Here is a 15343-nt window from a genome sequence, read left to right as displayed (position 1 = left end):
ACATTTAGGTTGTTTCCAACTCTGGGAGGTCTAGTTTTCCTTAATTTTCACATACTTCCCCCACACATACACACACTTTAAAAAAAAATTTACCTAATTGCACTTTTTATCTCTGACTCATGTATTTATTTACAACAAATATCATTTAGAAAATATTTAGTTGTCCTTTTTTTCCTTTCAAAGAGACTGTATAAAATGGTGTAGTATTTGCAGATAACCTACCACACATCATCTGTGTACTTTAAATCATCTCTAGATTACTTATAATACCCAATACAGTGTGAATGCTATGTAAATATTTGTAGCAAATTCAATGTTTGCCTTTTTGGACTTTCTGGATTTTTTTTTCTTTTTCTTTTTTTTTTTTTTTGGTCCGTGGTTGGTTGAATCCACAGATTCAGAACCCACTGGATACAGGGGGCCGACTGTACTAAGATATACAAAAGGGAAAATAGTCCATTAAATTGAATAGGCAGTTCTGTTGTGGTATTGTCAGGTTTTTTGGGTATAATGTCCATATATCAGTGTTTTATTTCACTGTTCTTTTGAGTCATGGTAATGTTACCTATATTTAATTTTCTAGGCACCAACTGTGAAGTCTTTGTTAGAATTGATTCCTGAATTAACTGAAAAGGAAGAAGCATACACTTCCATCATGAAAAGCTATGGTAATAAGTTTAATCTGACTTCATTATTTAAGTGATTTAAATATTTGTAGTATAGTCAACTAAGTCTTCAGCTCAAAGGCAGTAATCCTAAATATCAGAGAATTGCTTATGGTACAAAATTTATTTAGCCTTAGGATATGTTTTAAAACTATTTAAGAAAAATACGAAATTATTCATATAGTGTTAACATAAAGTATCTCTGAGCATCTTTTGAGGGGCCCTGATTTGTTGAGTAAGATCCCAGGTTCCTGGAAGGACTTGGAAGTCCACTTGGGTGTACACATTGGGAACCAATCCAGTCTCTCCAAGATGTTACGGAAAAACCTGAACGAACTTTTTGGCCAACCCAATACAATGTAAAGTGGGTACATATTTGAGACTGCCACTTGACTTGCCTGTTTACTCCTTCAGTGGCCTACCTACTCCTTTGAAATAACAAACACCTTAATTAAAAAGTGAGCCCCAAGGTTTTACCTACAGTCACAACTGAAATTCTAGTCTTTTAAGCAGTTTCCTCCCTGATTGCCAGGCAATCGCACATGAAAGGGAACCAGTCTAAAGTTTCCTCAGTAATCAAGATAAATGTTAGGATTTGTAAATTATGATCACCTGTCCATCTGACACCCACTGATTTGCTCACTTGAGGCAATGGGTAAATAAAGAGTTGCTTTGTCGATTTTATTGTTGGCAGGACACCAGACTGAGCAATCAGAATTCTCCATTTTTCTACCCTTATGAGTGGAACATGATGTATTTCAAAATAGTGCTATAATCATAAAGTTTCTCAAAGTTTCGTTTGAGGAATTGGCAGATATTAAATAATAACTAAGATGAAGTAGTGTAAAACAGCGTAAAATTACTATTAAATTGTGTAATCCCACTTGGGAATTGGGAGGGAGAAGAGCAGGGAAATCAGGAAGTTTTAGTAAAAGGGAAAATATTAAAATTTTTGCAAATCAGCCACAAGTAGAAAGCCAGCTAAACTTAGCCCCTAGGCTACTTCATCATCCAATTAAGTGAAATATTAGTGTAACTTGTATAGATGTATGTAGATTTTTTCATGTATATTTATGTATATAAGATTTTTTTTGGTCATTGTAGCTAACTGTATTCCTCATTTGCTTATTTTGCTTATTAGGATAGGAGAATATATGGAAAGTCTTTTGGTGTTGTTTAGCTGCTGATCTTGATGTTGGTGTAGACATAGACTTCCACATAATTTATTTTACACACTCCTCACCACAGAAGTCCCTGGATTAGCTTAATTTCAAAGTGTGGTTTTAAGCAGAAGAAGGTTGAATGGTGTGTGCTTACTTTATGATTGAAGACTTCAGTTTGTGGTCACTTTAACTAGCATGGGTCTTTAAAATAGCTGTATTTGTCATTTTCCTTCTCTTTCATAGCGGGTGATGCTGAATGAGAGGTGTGGGGAAGGAAGGGCGGAGCTTGTAGATTATGAATGCTGAACGTAGTTAAGTATCCGTTTGCTTTGGGATAAAGGGATCCAGGAGTCCCTGAATGGCTAAGTGTTTTGGGAAATTAAGAAGATAGGTTGGCTTTATCTGTGATTAATATGTTTTTCTCTAGTCTTAGACAGTGATGTCGCATCTGCTAAAGCACTATATGAAAATTTGACTGCGAAGGATGTAAAATTGAATGATCTGTTTCTAAAGCGTTACGCAGTTTTGCTGAAGAATGCTGGAGAGTCTGTCCCTTTCACTGAACCCCCTGTGAGTATTTCTTAATTAAGAGGGGAAAAAAAATACCTCTAAAGATTTGTGTGTGCTTCATAATAATGTATAAAAAGTAAGTTGAATACTTAATTACATGAGGATTAGATCTCTGTGAAGGATCCTCCAGAGAGGGCTTCGGGAACTGAACAGTCATGCCATGGGTTTGGCTGCAGGAGAACATAGCCCTCTGGGGCTGAGGTTTAAAATACAAGGTCAGTCTCAGACCTTCAACTGTAGGTATGAATTTATCAAATGTCCTTGGGGCAGTTCCCTCTTCATTTCAACTTGAAATAGGGTTTAATGGCCTGTATTTCAATAGCTAAGCATATTATGTCACTGTTAATTACTTGTTCATTTCCATTTTAAGTAAGTTGGGTTTTCTTTATCTAGGATTTTTTTTTAATGGAAATATAATTGACAACATTATATTAGTTACAGCTATACAACATAATAACTCAATATTTGTATATATAGCAGAATGATCACCACAATAAGCCCAGTTAACATCTGCCACCATGCATAGTCAAAAAAGAAAAATTTTTTTCTTGTGATAAAAACTTTCAAGATCTGCTCTCCCAGCTGTTTTCAAATATACAATCCAGTATTATTAACCATAGTCACCGTGCTGTACATTGTATCCCCTTGACTTACCGATTTTATAACTGGAAATTTGTGCTGTTTGAACCCCTTTACCCATCTTCCTCCTCCTTAAACCTGCCCCCACCGGCCTCAGGCAACCACTGATCTGTTCTCTGTATCCATGAGCTCAGTTCTGTTTGTTTTTGTTTTTCAGATTCCAGATGTAAGTGAGATCATACAGTGTTTATCTTCTTCTGTCTGACATATTTCACTTAGCATAATACCATCAAGGTCCATCCATGTTGCAGATGACAAGATTTCATTCTTTTTACGGCTGGATAATATTCCTCTGTGTGTGTGTGTGTGTGTGTGTGTGTGTGTGTGTGACATTTTCTTTATCCTTCATCCATCGATGGACATTTAGATTGTTTCCATGTCTTGGCTATTGTAAATGCTGCAGTGAACCTGCGGGAGCATATATCTTTTTTGAATTAGTGTTTTCATTTTCTTTGGATGAATACCCAAAAGTGGAATTGCTAGATCATATGTTAGTTTTATTTTTAATTTTTCAAGGAACCTCCATACTGTTCTCCGTAGTGGCTGCACCATTTACATTCCCACCAACAGTGCACAAGGGCTCCTTTTTCTCCATATCTTCGCCAACGTTTGTTATTCCTAGTCTTTTTGATAATAGCTATTCTAACAGGTGTGACGTGATATCTCACTGTGTTTTTTATTTATATTTCCCTGATTATCAGTGATGTTGAGCAACTTTTCGTGTACCTGTTGGCCATCTGTAGTTCTTTGGCCACATGTCTGTTCAGTTCCCCTGTTGCTATTGAGTTATATAAATTCTTTGTATATTTTGACTGTTAACCCCTTATCAGCTATATATGTTTACAAATATTTTCTCCCATTCAGTAGGTTGCCTAGGAAATTTTGTTTTACTTTGCTTTGTTTAATAAAAGAAATCATGGGTGCAAAATTCCTTTTTATTGTTTCATTGAACTGAAAGTCACTAAAACATGTTTATTTCAAACCCCTCGACCTTCCATACCCAGGTGTAAATACCTGCATGCACTTGCCCATGCACACACACAGCAGAGGCTCCTGGTGCCTTAATTCTCAGTTGGGGGCCCTTGAACTGGTGATTTCATGAAACAGAGGAGTGCTGAAGCTTGAGGAGACGGCAGCTGCTGTGGGCCCAGCAGTCTTTGCAACCAGTTTGCAGTACTTTATGTTTTTAAGTTTTGTACCATCACCTCTTGCTGGTAACTTTTATCTGTAACTTCCCTCCCTTTTTTTTTTCTCTACAGGAAAGCTTTGAATTTTATGCAAAGCAGCTAAAGGAGTCAAAGGAAAACCCTTTGTGAAGCAAGCCGGCACTACTTTGTTTTGTGTGTATTTGTGATTCTGTGTCTAAAATGTTACTTTTTAAATATATTTGAGAGGACAAAATAAACAAATGAAAAGTTACTTTGTTTATGTACTTTTATTTATTCATAATATATGATAATCAACATCTTATTGACAATAACTGTGTATACTAAGTCACTAGACTTCTTTGGGTTTTGCCTACAATGTAGATCTGTGGCATTTTCCTTGAGGCTCCTGGTGTAAAAAGCCATAGTTTTTCAGGGTTCTTCTCCCATTTGACTTTTCAGATTCCCAGCTCTATTTCATTTATTATTTTCATAAAAAGATTGTTCCTTTAGTTAAGACTTGCTTGTCAATATTGTTTATCTGAAAAATTTTGGAGCTGGACAAAATGATGCTATGGGGGCTTTCTAATGCTTAATATTTTATGAAGTAACAATTCTTTATTACTGTAAAGCCCTGCGTACTTTTCCAGTTTTGTAAAATGTTGGCGCCAGAAGGCATCTCAGGAGTCATCAAATCCAGCACTCTTCATTTCCCAGTGAGAAGCTAAGACTCAAAGAGACTTGTTTGGTCAGGGTGCTCCCTCCATGCCTTGCCTTCTACCATGGAGGCTCCCACAAACCTCTGTTTACTGGAGTCTCCAAAACTGCACCTGAGTGTGAGTTTGATCATGAAGTAAGAGCAATGCATTTCCTTCATCTTGGTTTCAGGTCTTCATCAGCACAAGCTACACCATACACTGGACTTGTTACTTCATACCGCATATCAGTGAATATGTGAGTAAGTATATGAAGGAGTGAAACCTCTGTTTGTATTCAGTTTTATCAAAGTTATCCTCAAATTGGCCTTCATGCCTGTTAATATCTATACTGTAAATAGTTACTATAAAAGAATTTAAGATGGGTAGTCAAGACAGTTTACCATCTTAATGTAATGTTAACCTATTTGGGGATTATATTATTTAAAAAGTTGAAAATGCTTTGTTGAGAGTTATCCCCACTTTGGTGTATCCCTTGTTCATTTGAAATCGGTGATTAGCTACTGTTTTGGTTTCAGTGAGGTTACTTGGTTCCCACCATTTACGTGAAGGGAGACCTTGCCTTGGGGAGTAAGCCAGCCTCACACTGTGTATGCCGCTAACCTGTGTCTTGTGGGATCAACCATTCTGCACCTACAGCCTGCAGATGGCGTGAGAGGGAGGGTTGATGGAGGGAAGCCAAAAAATAAATGTCATCGTGGCATCAACCATGCTTCATCTCTGTTTTGTAGAGTTAGACCTAAGGAGTAGGGCTCGGCCAGTGCCGAGTCCCAGCCTAGAAGACTTAGTAAAGCTTTCTTTTGTGTACTCCCCAGGTAGGTGCAGGACCTGTACGTGTTGTTTTGACACTACCTGATTTGCCATGAGCCTCACTCCATTAGGGCTTCCACTGAAGCAGGCTTTGTATTTTGTAGTTATGCCAACCATAAGATAGTTGAGCTAAATTTTATTGATAGTCATTGAATTAGGTCTCTAAGATGAGGAACAACCTTGGGGCATAATCTGGACTTCCCAGTTATCTTTAGGGAAGCTCAGAGTACAATCTCATTTGCATGAAGTGACTCCAAGCCAGCCTTGTATATGGACTCTGGTAAAATGTGGGTCTAGGACAGAGGAAATAGATATAAATCCCTCGATGAGCTTTCTACTGCTTAATAACATTTCTAGCATTCTGAACAGCAGGCTGGACCATTCAGTATATTACATACATTAAAGAACTATCAAGTCATGCATCTGTAGCACTGTATTGGCTTCCTGTTTTGAATGTGAATATTTAACATGTAATCATTGTATATTCTAGGTGAGCTTACAAATGCTTTCTAAATATCTAATAGCAAAATTGAAATAAATAGAAATATAAACACAATTATAGCAGCACTCAATGGTACCTTTTAGATTCAAATTATAAGCAAACAGCTAATTCTAAAAAGTAAATGTCATTATAAACTTTGGGAAGGTACAGTGTTTTATATGTAATTGTATGTTCGTGTATTTAAACCTAATAATTTTAATGTGAAATGCTTTGAATAAATTGTATTCCAGCAACCTGTGGGCTTCTTCGTTTTCATCTTATTAAATTTTTATATAACCACTTTAAGCCATTTCAAGGACTTGAGTCTTAAAATTTTTAATTAAAAATTGTGTGGTGGCCTCTGTTGTGGCCGGAATTTCCTTGTTTTAAATGGTGTACAGGTTGTGAGTGGGGAACCAGGGAAGTCACTGCTTATCTGTTTTAAGAACAAACAGATACTCAGTCTGAGATCTCTGAGGTACAAAGTTGGCAAGAATTAGAGTTGGGGGTGTGGTGAATGACACTTAAAAGGGAGGGGGTTTTATCTTGCTTTAAGTGTCAGACAGAGGGCGCATTTTACAGCTGCACAGATGAGTGGGCTCCACTCCATCAGGGCTGTCTTCAGCACACTCCCGTCTTCCTCCTGTTCCTCGCTTGTGAATGCTCATGGAGGTCGCTTCAGTGTCCCCTCTCCCACCCAGAATATTAATTGTTCTCTCTCCAGGGCCTACCTGAAGCCACTTGAAAGCGCAGCAGGTACCAACCACACAGGTTGTAAACTCCCTGAGGATCAGTTCTTTGTCTCCTGTCTGTGTGTCCCCAGCTTAGCACATTCATGAGTTGTCAGTGGTCAGTTCTGTGGGTTCTACCATGTGTCAGGTGCCCCTCTTGCCTGATATTCACGGTGAGGAAACTTAGGGAAGTTAATTTGCCCAGAATCACAGCGATAATATCACACGGCCAGGACTTTGAGAGTCACGTACTTACTATGAGGTTACAAAAAAACCGATGGAATCCAGCCTAAACTCAGTTAAAAATCCAGTTAATGATCCAATTGGAATCTCTAAACTATAAGAATATTTTTTAAAAACCGTTCACATGAATACAAGTGTTCGCAGTCTCTGGACAGCTAGCACTGTATTTTCTTCCAGTGAATCAAATACCCAGTGCCTGGCATAATCACTGAGTTTTCAAGTTCCAATAAATTATTAAGCAAGCTTTATATTGCAAATTGTTCTTCCCGGTACAATTTATTTCTCCAGTCTGTCTGCAGTGTGTGTGCTGTGCACATTTTTTCTCATGTCTTCGAGCAAACAATATTCACTTAATATTTGCCTTTTTGAAAAACCAATATTTGTAGTTTCTGTAAGTGAAAGCAACATTCCTGAAGTATGGTCGAACTAGTAGCTGTAGGGGGTACAAAATCATGGTAATTTATCGCTTTGCTGTTGTACAATCATGAGCTTGAGTGTTTCCAACAGAAACGTATCCTGCTTTCAGGCTTGTGGACTTCACAAAGCCCACATTATGCAGCCTTGGTACAAATAAAATAGCTGCATTAGCAAAGTCAAAATAGGCACTTGTCTTTTTTTTTTTTTTTTGCATGAAATAAACATCATCAGGTCCAGGTAGAGCAAAAAACACTTAACCAAATTAAGATCTACCATCTCTGCACATTCATTTGGACAATGGTTGGCTCTCGGGATCCATGTTTCGAGAGTTCACTAGAGAATAGATCTCACCAACCCTGCCTCCTGTGTGCACTTGCTGAGATTCTCTTAATTATTTACTTGTTTTTGTAGTTTCCTCCCCCAAGAACTTGCGCTCTCCCAGTGCTCTGCAGCCCCACCAGTTAGAACAGCCTGGCACTGGTAGGTGCCCAATGAGCATCACTGATTGAATCAATGGGCACATCACCTGTCCCCCTTTCCAAGGCATGTTCTTTCTGAGATGTATGGTTTGTGTGCATTGGGGGGTTTCTTCCTCACACACAAATGTCTTTATAGGAGATAGAGGTGCCACTTTTTAGCTCAGAGCTAGGATATTGGGGGTTGAGAGCTGAGAAGTCTTTCAAACCCTGTGTGCCCACATGTTAGCATTTCCGGATTTGCTGCCAGGAGGAAGAGGGCTCTCAAATGTGTGATGAAATCAGACAACCTCGAGCTGAGTACAAGCACAGTGCAAGAGTGGAATCAACAGAAACAAAGCTTCATTTTTAACATGGGGCCATAGAGCTTTTTAGAGTTTGGGGGAAAAAGGAACACCTCCAATTTTACGAAAAGACAAGACCACCGCACGAACGATAACTGAGGACTATTACATGGAAAGCTGAGAAGTGTTATCCATCCTTTGAGTTGGTGTATTAAAATCTTAACCCACCGCTTAAAACATCGTTGTTTTAACTATTAGCTGCTAACACCACATGCACGGCTGTTCCCGGGCCACCACCAGAAAATGGGCTGTGTTCCATCTGCCTGCCTCCGCCCAGGCTGTCTCAGGCAGACCATGGAAAAAAGACAGGATATTGCTCTATCCCCTGGCCAGTTTAGAAGAACCAATTGTTTTATCAAAAACAAATGACAGATGAGATTTGAATTACCTAGTTTAGACTATTTGCAAATAAGGATGCTTTCTTTCAGGCATGAGCATGGGATGTATTTTCCAAATAAGCACAGATCCACCAGTAAGATGCTTCCTCACTCCTGCATCCTAGCATCCCATTCTCTCACTCTCTTCCTCGGAGTCTGCTCGGTGCTCCAGATCCATGACTGGACCCAAAGGAGAGTGGCTCAGGGCAGCTGTGCTAAACTCTGCCAAGTGACTAATGTGCGTCTCAGTAGAAACCCCTATAGCCCCAGGTCTGTAGTTAACACTTGGATTGGTGTAGCTTTAAATAGCACTGCTGCTAGCTGTTTCATCTGGGATCAAAACAAGAGCGTGGAAGAAAAGAAGAAAACAAATGCAAGATCTACTTCTGTGAGCCTGACCAGGGAGATCAGCTTGACCAAGGGCATGATTGTGTCTTAAATAATCTTTATAGGAACGGAAGCCATTTAAAAAAATCACCTCAGGAAATATTTGAGTTAATATAGGTAATTATTTTCTGCTAAATTAAAATTTCCCCGTCAGTAGCACAACTTGAAATTGGAGGGTTTAAAATGCCAATTTCAAAACCTTTACCTGTTGACCAAGGGCCTGCAAACTACAGCCTCAGGCCAAGTCCAGCATGCTCCCTGTTTTCATAAATAATGTTTCACTGGGACACAGCCACACCACCCATACTTCAGAGTTGTCTGTGTCGCCTTCACACTGCGACAGCCAACTTGGGTATTTGCGACAGACTATATGGCCTGCAAAGGAAATATTTGCTATCTGACCCTTAATGGGAAAAGCTTGCAACCCCTGCTTTTTTTTTTTTTCAATTGAAATATAGTTGATTTACAATATTGTGTTAGTTTTTGGTGTACAGCAAAGTGATTCATTTATATATATATATATATATATATATTTTTAAGGTTATTTTCCAGTATAGGTTATTACAAGATATTGCATATAGTTTTCTGTGCTATATAGTACATCCTTGTTGCTTATCTATTTTATGTGTAGTAGTTTGTATCTGCTAATCCCATAGTCCTCATTTATACCCCCCACTTCACCTTTGGTAACCATAAGTTTGTTTTCTATGTCTATGAGTCTGTTTCTGTTTTGTATATAGGTTCATTTGTATTATTTTTTAGATTCCACATGTAAGTGATATCATGTAATGTTTGTCTTTCTCTGTCTGACTTACTTGACTTAGTATGATATTCTCTAGGTCCATCTGGGCTGCTGCAAATGTTACCAGAGTGGGACCCCCTTCCGAGGCCCGAGAGTGGGCTCTTGTATAACACTGGGAAGTGAATTGTCTGAGGAGACACACGGACTGACAAAGCAAAAGACTTTATTGAGAAGGGCCGCCTGGGTGAAGAACAGCAGGGTAAGGAAACCCAGGAGAACTGCTCTGCCATGTGACTCGCAGTCTCAGTTTTTATGGTAATGGGGTTAGTTTCTGGGTTGTTTCTAGCCAATCATCTTCCTTGTGCCCATATGTGGTCTGACTCCGGGTCTTTCCTGGTGGCATGTGCATCTCTCAGCCAAGATGGATTCCATTGTGAGGGTTTCTAGGAATTTGGCAGGACATATTATGGACTGGCGTCTCCTCCCTCCTATTGGCCCCTCCTGAATTCTCCTGGTTAGTTTTTGGTGGCAGCACCGAGTTCTTTATCAGGACCTCCTATTGTGAGACAACTCATAGAGCAGTTATTATTGTGCCTGGCCAAGGTGGGTGGTTTCGGTCAACAGTTTCCTAACACAAATGGCAATATTTCATTCTTTTTTATGGCTGAGTAATATTCTGTTGTGTATACGTATACACCACATATTCTTAAACCAATCGTCTGTTGATGGGCACTTGGGTTATTTCCATGTCTTGACTATTGTAAACAGTGCTGCTATGAATGTTGGAGTGGATGTGTCTTTTCAAATTAGAGTTTTTATCTTTTCTGGGTATATGCCCAGGAGTGGGATTGCTGGATCAAAATAAGCTCTATTTTTAGTTTTTTGAGAAACCTCCATACTGTTTTCCACAGTGGCTTCACCGATTTACATTTCCACCAACAGTGCAGGAGGGTTCCCTTTTCTGCACATCCACTTCAGCATTTATTATTTGTAGACTTTTTGATAATAGCCATTCTGACCGGTGTGAGGTGCTACCTCATTGTAGTTTTGTTATGAATTTTTCTAAAAATTAGTGATGTTGAGCATATTTTCATGTGCCCGTTGACCAAGGGTCTGCAAACTACAGCCTCAGGCCAAATCCAGCATGCTCCCTGTTTTTGTAAATAATGTCCATTATTTATGAAATAAATAACTATTCTGCCCATTTTTTTGATTGGGTTTTTTGTTGTTGTTGTCGTTGAGTTGTATGAGCTGATTGTATATTTTGGATATTAACACGTTGTCAGTTGCATCATTTGCAAATATTCTCTCCCATTCTGTAGGTTGTCTTTTCATTCTATTGATGGTTTCCTTTGTTGTGCAAAAGATTGGGTCCCATTTGTTTATTTTTGTTTTTATTTCTTAGGCCTTGAGAGACTGATCTAAGAAAATACTGCTGTGATTTATGTCCAAGAATGTTTTTCCTATGTTCTCTTCACAACCCCTGTTTGTGGTAATTACACAGAAGCAGATCTCTACCCTTCTAATGCAGGGAGGGCTCACTGAACTGTGTGCACGCCTCTAGAACAGTGGTTCTTCTCCTTGGCCTCACATGCCCTGAGGAGCATTTTTTTTAAAACAGACCAGTGGAACCAATCTCTGGGGGTGGGTCCACATTGGCATCTGTTAAAGCTCCAAGGTAGAGAACCACTGCTCTAGGGAAAAAAGAGAGGGAGAGAGAAAGAAAGAAAGGAAGAAAAGACTGAATGGTTCTAACACTCATGACGTCACATGATGTACCTCAGTGGCTGTCAACTCTCACTCCACTCTGGAATCACTGGAGAGTTAAAGAAAAAACCCAGTCTTCTTCCTCCTTCTCCATTCTCCATTCAGGCCTAAAGCCACTAGCTGACCACACTGTGGTTGGGAGTGGCTGTGGGGTGTGAGTTGGGGTGGGAGAACTCACCCCAGAGTAGTGGGCCAGAGTAGGGTGAGGAGGACACCTCTGCAGACTTAGGGACAACGTGATTTGGGAGTTAGAGCCTTAGCAAGGTGTCCACACAGGGGAAGGCATGCAGTGGAGTTGGGAGATTGGTTACGTATTGGAGGTTAATTAAATGAGTGAAAATATTAAGGCTAGTGGAAGCCAGGTTTCTTACAATTGGAGGAGGGAGTTGTAATTGCAAAAAGGGAAAAAAAACTAGACTCATCTCTGTGGTGGTAGATTGGAATTGGATGTATCAATGTGGGGAAAAAATATATTTATATATATAAAAATTTGGACAGATGTGTCTGTGTGTGTATGTCTGTACACACATACATACACACGTATACACATAAACATATATATACATGCATATAGTCCCTAGCTTTGTCCACTGAGAGGGCCTGGGAGCAGTAATGCCCCAGTACCAATGAGCATACTTATCACTCAGATCTTGGCTTCTAAATACCATTTTCCACTGAAAGGAACCAAGATTCTTTAGAGAAATGTCTGCTTCCATGACTAGGGGTTGGGAAAGTACACGATGAGCCTGAAACACTTTGTTGTGAAAGTGTTCAGAGAATGATGGGGACCTGTCAAAGGAGGCAGAAGCCAGCTTGAATGGGCTCCCATTGCCACATCAGGGACAATCTGAACATCCAAGTTAATAATGATGGTAAAAGATTACAACCATGGAAGAAACCAGGAAACCACAAGTTGATATTGATATAAATTTTAAAATGAATTAATGGAAAGTGATGAGGAATAGGCCATTTACACAGTTTCTAAATACCTGCCTACAAATGCTTATTAATTACAAAAGGAGGGAAAATCGTTGACTGTGGTGAAGCCTGGCAAGTACTCCTTTGATCAAGTGATCAAAGTGAACAACATCAGTTTGGAACAAATCGAAATCATGCGCCACTGATAGGATGTAATGAGAAAAGCACATCTCTTCTGTGATATTCCTGCCAGAGGTGCGTGACCTGAATTTAATCATGAAAATATATCAGACAAACCAAATCTAGATACATTCTACAAAATCTTCATGTGTCAAGGTCATGGGAGTTAAGGAAAGCTGATGATTATTCTAAACTAAAAGAGAATTGATGACTAGATCCAATGCTTGATCCTGATCTGGATCCTTTTGCTATGAAGGACATTGTCAGAACAGTGAGTCTTTTTTTTTTTTAATACATATTGATTGGAGTATAATTGCTTCACAATACTGTGTTAGTTTCTGTTGTACAACAAAGTGAATCAGCCATATGTATACATATATCCCCATATCCACTCCCTCTTGAGCCTCCCTCTCACCCTCCCTCTCCCACCCCTCTAGGTCTTCGCAAAGCACTGAGTTGATCTCCCTGTGCTATGTCGCTGCTTCCCACTAGCTATTTTACATTTGGTAGTGTATATATATCGATGCTATTCTCACTTTGCTCCAGCTTCCCCCTCCCCACCATGTCCCCAACTCTATTCTCTATGTCTATGTCTTTATTCCTGCCCTGCCACTAGGCTCATCAGTACCTTTTTTTTTTTTTAGATTCCATATATATGTGTTAGCATACAGTATTTGTTTTTCTCTTTCTGACTTACTTCACTCTGTATGACAGCCTCTAGGTCCATCCACCTCACTACAAATAACTCAATTTTGTTTCTTTTTATGGCTGAGTAATAGTCCATTGTATATATGTGCCACATCTTCTTTATCCATTCATCTGTCGGTGGACACTAAGGTTGCTTCCATGTCCTGGCTATTGTAAACAGTGCTGCAATGAACATTGTGGTACATGTCTCTTTTTGAATTATGGTTTTCTCAGGGTATATACCCAGTAGTGGGATTGCTGGGTCATATGGTAGTTCTATTTTTAGTTTTTTAAGGAACCTCCATACTGTTCCCCATAGTGGCTGTATCAATTTACATTCCCACCAACAGTGCAAAAGGGTTCCCTTTTCTCCACACCCTCTCCAGCATTTATTGTTTCTAGATTTTTTGATAATGGCCATTCTGACTGGTGTAAGGTGATACCTCATTGTAGTTTTGATTTGCATTTCTCTAATGATTAGTGATGTTGAGCATCTTTTCATGTGCCTTTTGGCCATCTGTATGTCTTCTTTGGTGAAAGGTCTATTTAGGTCTTCAGCCCATTTTTTAACTGGGTTGTTTGTTTTTTTGATATTGAGCTCCATGAACTATTTGTATATTTTGGAGATTAATCCTTTGTCTGTTGTTTCATTTGCAAATATTTTCTCCCATTCTGAGGGTTGTCTTTTTGTCTCATTTATGGTTTCCTTTGCTGTGCAAAAGCTTTTAAGTTTCAATAGGTCCCATTTGTTTATTTTTGTTTTTATTTTCATTACTCTAGGCGGTGGGTCAAAAAAGATCTTGCTGTGGTTTATGTCAAAGAGTCTTTTTCCTATGTTTTCTTCTAAGAGTTTTACAGTGTCTGATCTTACATTTAGGTCTTTCATCCATTTGGAGTTTATTTTTGTGTATGGTGTTAGGGAGTGTTCTAATTTCATTCTTTTACATGTAGCTGTCCAGTTTTCCCAGCACCACTTACTGAAGAGGCTGTCTTTTTTCCATTGTATGTTCTTGCCTCCTTTGTCATAAATTAGGTGACTATATAAGTGTGGGTTTATCTCTGGGCTTTCTATCCTGTACCATTGATCTATATTTCTGTTTTTGTGCCAGTACCATACTGTCTTGATTATTGTAGCTTTGTAGTATAGTTTGAAGTCAGGGAGCCTGATTCCTCCAGCTCTGTTTTTCTTTTTCAAGATTGCTTTGGCACTGTAACACTGCACATGTGTTACTTTTACATCACCACCATCCAAAGGGCAGACATCATTCAAGACTCACAATAGCCAAAATAGCCAAAGTAAGTGAGTCTTGAATGATGTCTGCCCTTTGGATGGTGGCGATATAAAAGTGACACATGTGCAGTGTTACAGTTTCACCACATGAATATCCCAAGTTTGATGGTTGTATTGTATAAGGGAAGTGTGCTAGCACTGCTCTTCAAGTCTGAATGTGCATTCCAATCTCCTGGGGATCTTTTTAAAAAGCAGATTCTGATTCAGTGGGTCTCGGTGGGGCCTGAGATTCTGTCAGTCTAACCAGCTCCCAGACGACACCCATGCTGCTGGCCCAGCGACCGCACTCAAAGTAGCAAGGGCCTAGGAAACCCATGGAGAACATTCACTCTTTGCCTCTTAAACATCCACCTTCCCCCTTCCTTTGGTTCCAGACTCTGGTTTTCCTTTGGGGATCATTCCCTGCCTGCTTTCTGTGCACCTGTTTTGGGTCAGATTGTCCTCAAGGCTCAGGCATGAAGCATGTGATCTGGGCCTGCTCCATCCCATACCAAGCCACTGTGAAAGGTTCCAGGTTGGTTCTGAGACTCAGCCAGGGCCAGTGAGATGCAACTGTAAGAGTCCTGGCTGAGCTGACACAGTGTCTATAAACCT

General features: G+C 39.4%; 1 protein-coding gene across 1 annotated transcript in view; it reads left to right on the top strand.

Annotated features, from left to right (window-relative positions):
• The window catches only part of LRPPRC (leucine rich pentatricopeptide repeat containing), a 110371-nt gene extending 105915 nt beyond the window's left edge, over positions 1 to 4456 (top strand). The window contains exons 36-38 of the mRNA XM_061210707.1: positions 584 to 668; positions 2256 to 2398; positions 4297 to 4456. Of these exons, the coding sequence (XP_061066690.1) occupies positions 584 to 668; positions 2256 to 2398; positions 4297 to 4353 (285 nt within the window). The 3' untranslated portion in view covers positions 4354 to 4456. The remainder of the gene's footprint in view (positions 1 to 583; positions 669 to 2255; positions 2399 to 4296) is intronic.
• Positions 4457 to 15343: the final 10887 nt, after the last annotated feature.

Source organism: Eubalaena glacialis, chromosome 14 (assembly GCF_028564815.1).
Source record: "Eubalaena glacialis isolate mEubGla1 chromosome 14, mEubGla1.1.hap2.+ XY, whole genome shotgun sequence".
NCBI classification, from domain to species: Eukaryota; Metazoa; Chordata; class Mammalia; order Artiodactyla; family Balaenidae; genus Eubalaena; species Eubalaena glacialis.
The sequence above is the reverse complement of the archived record's forward strand: the minus strand, read 5'-3'. Positions and strand labels throughout refer to the sequence as shown.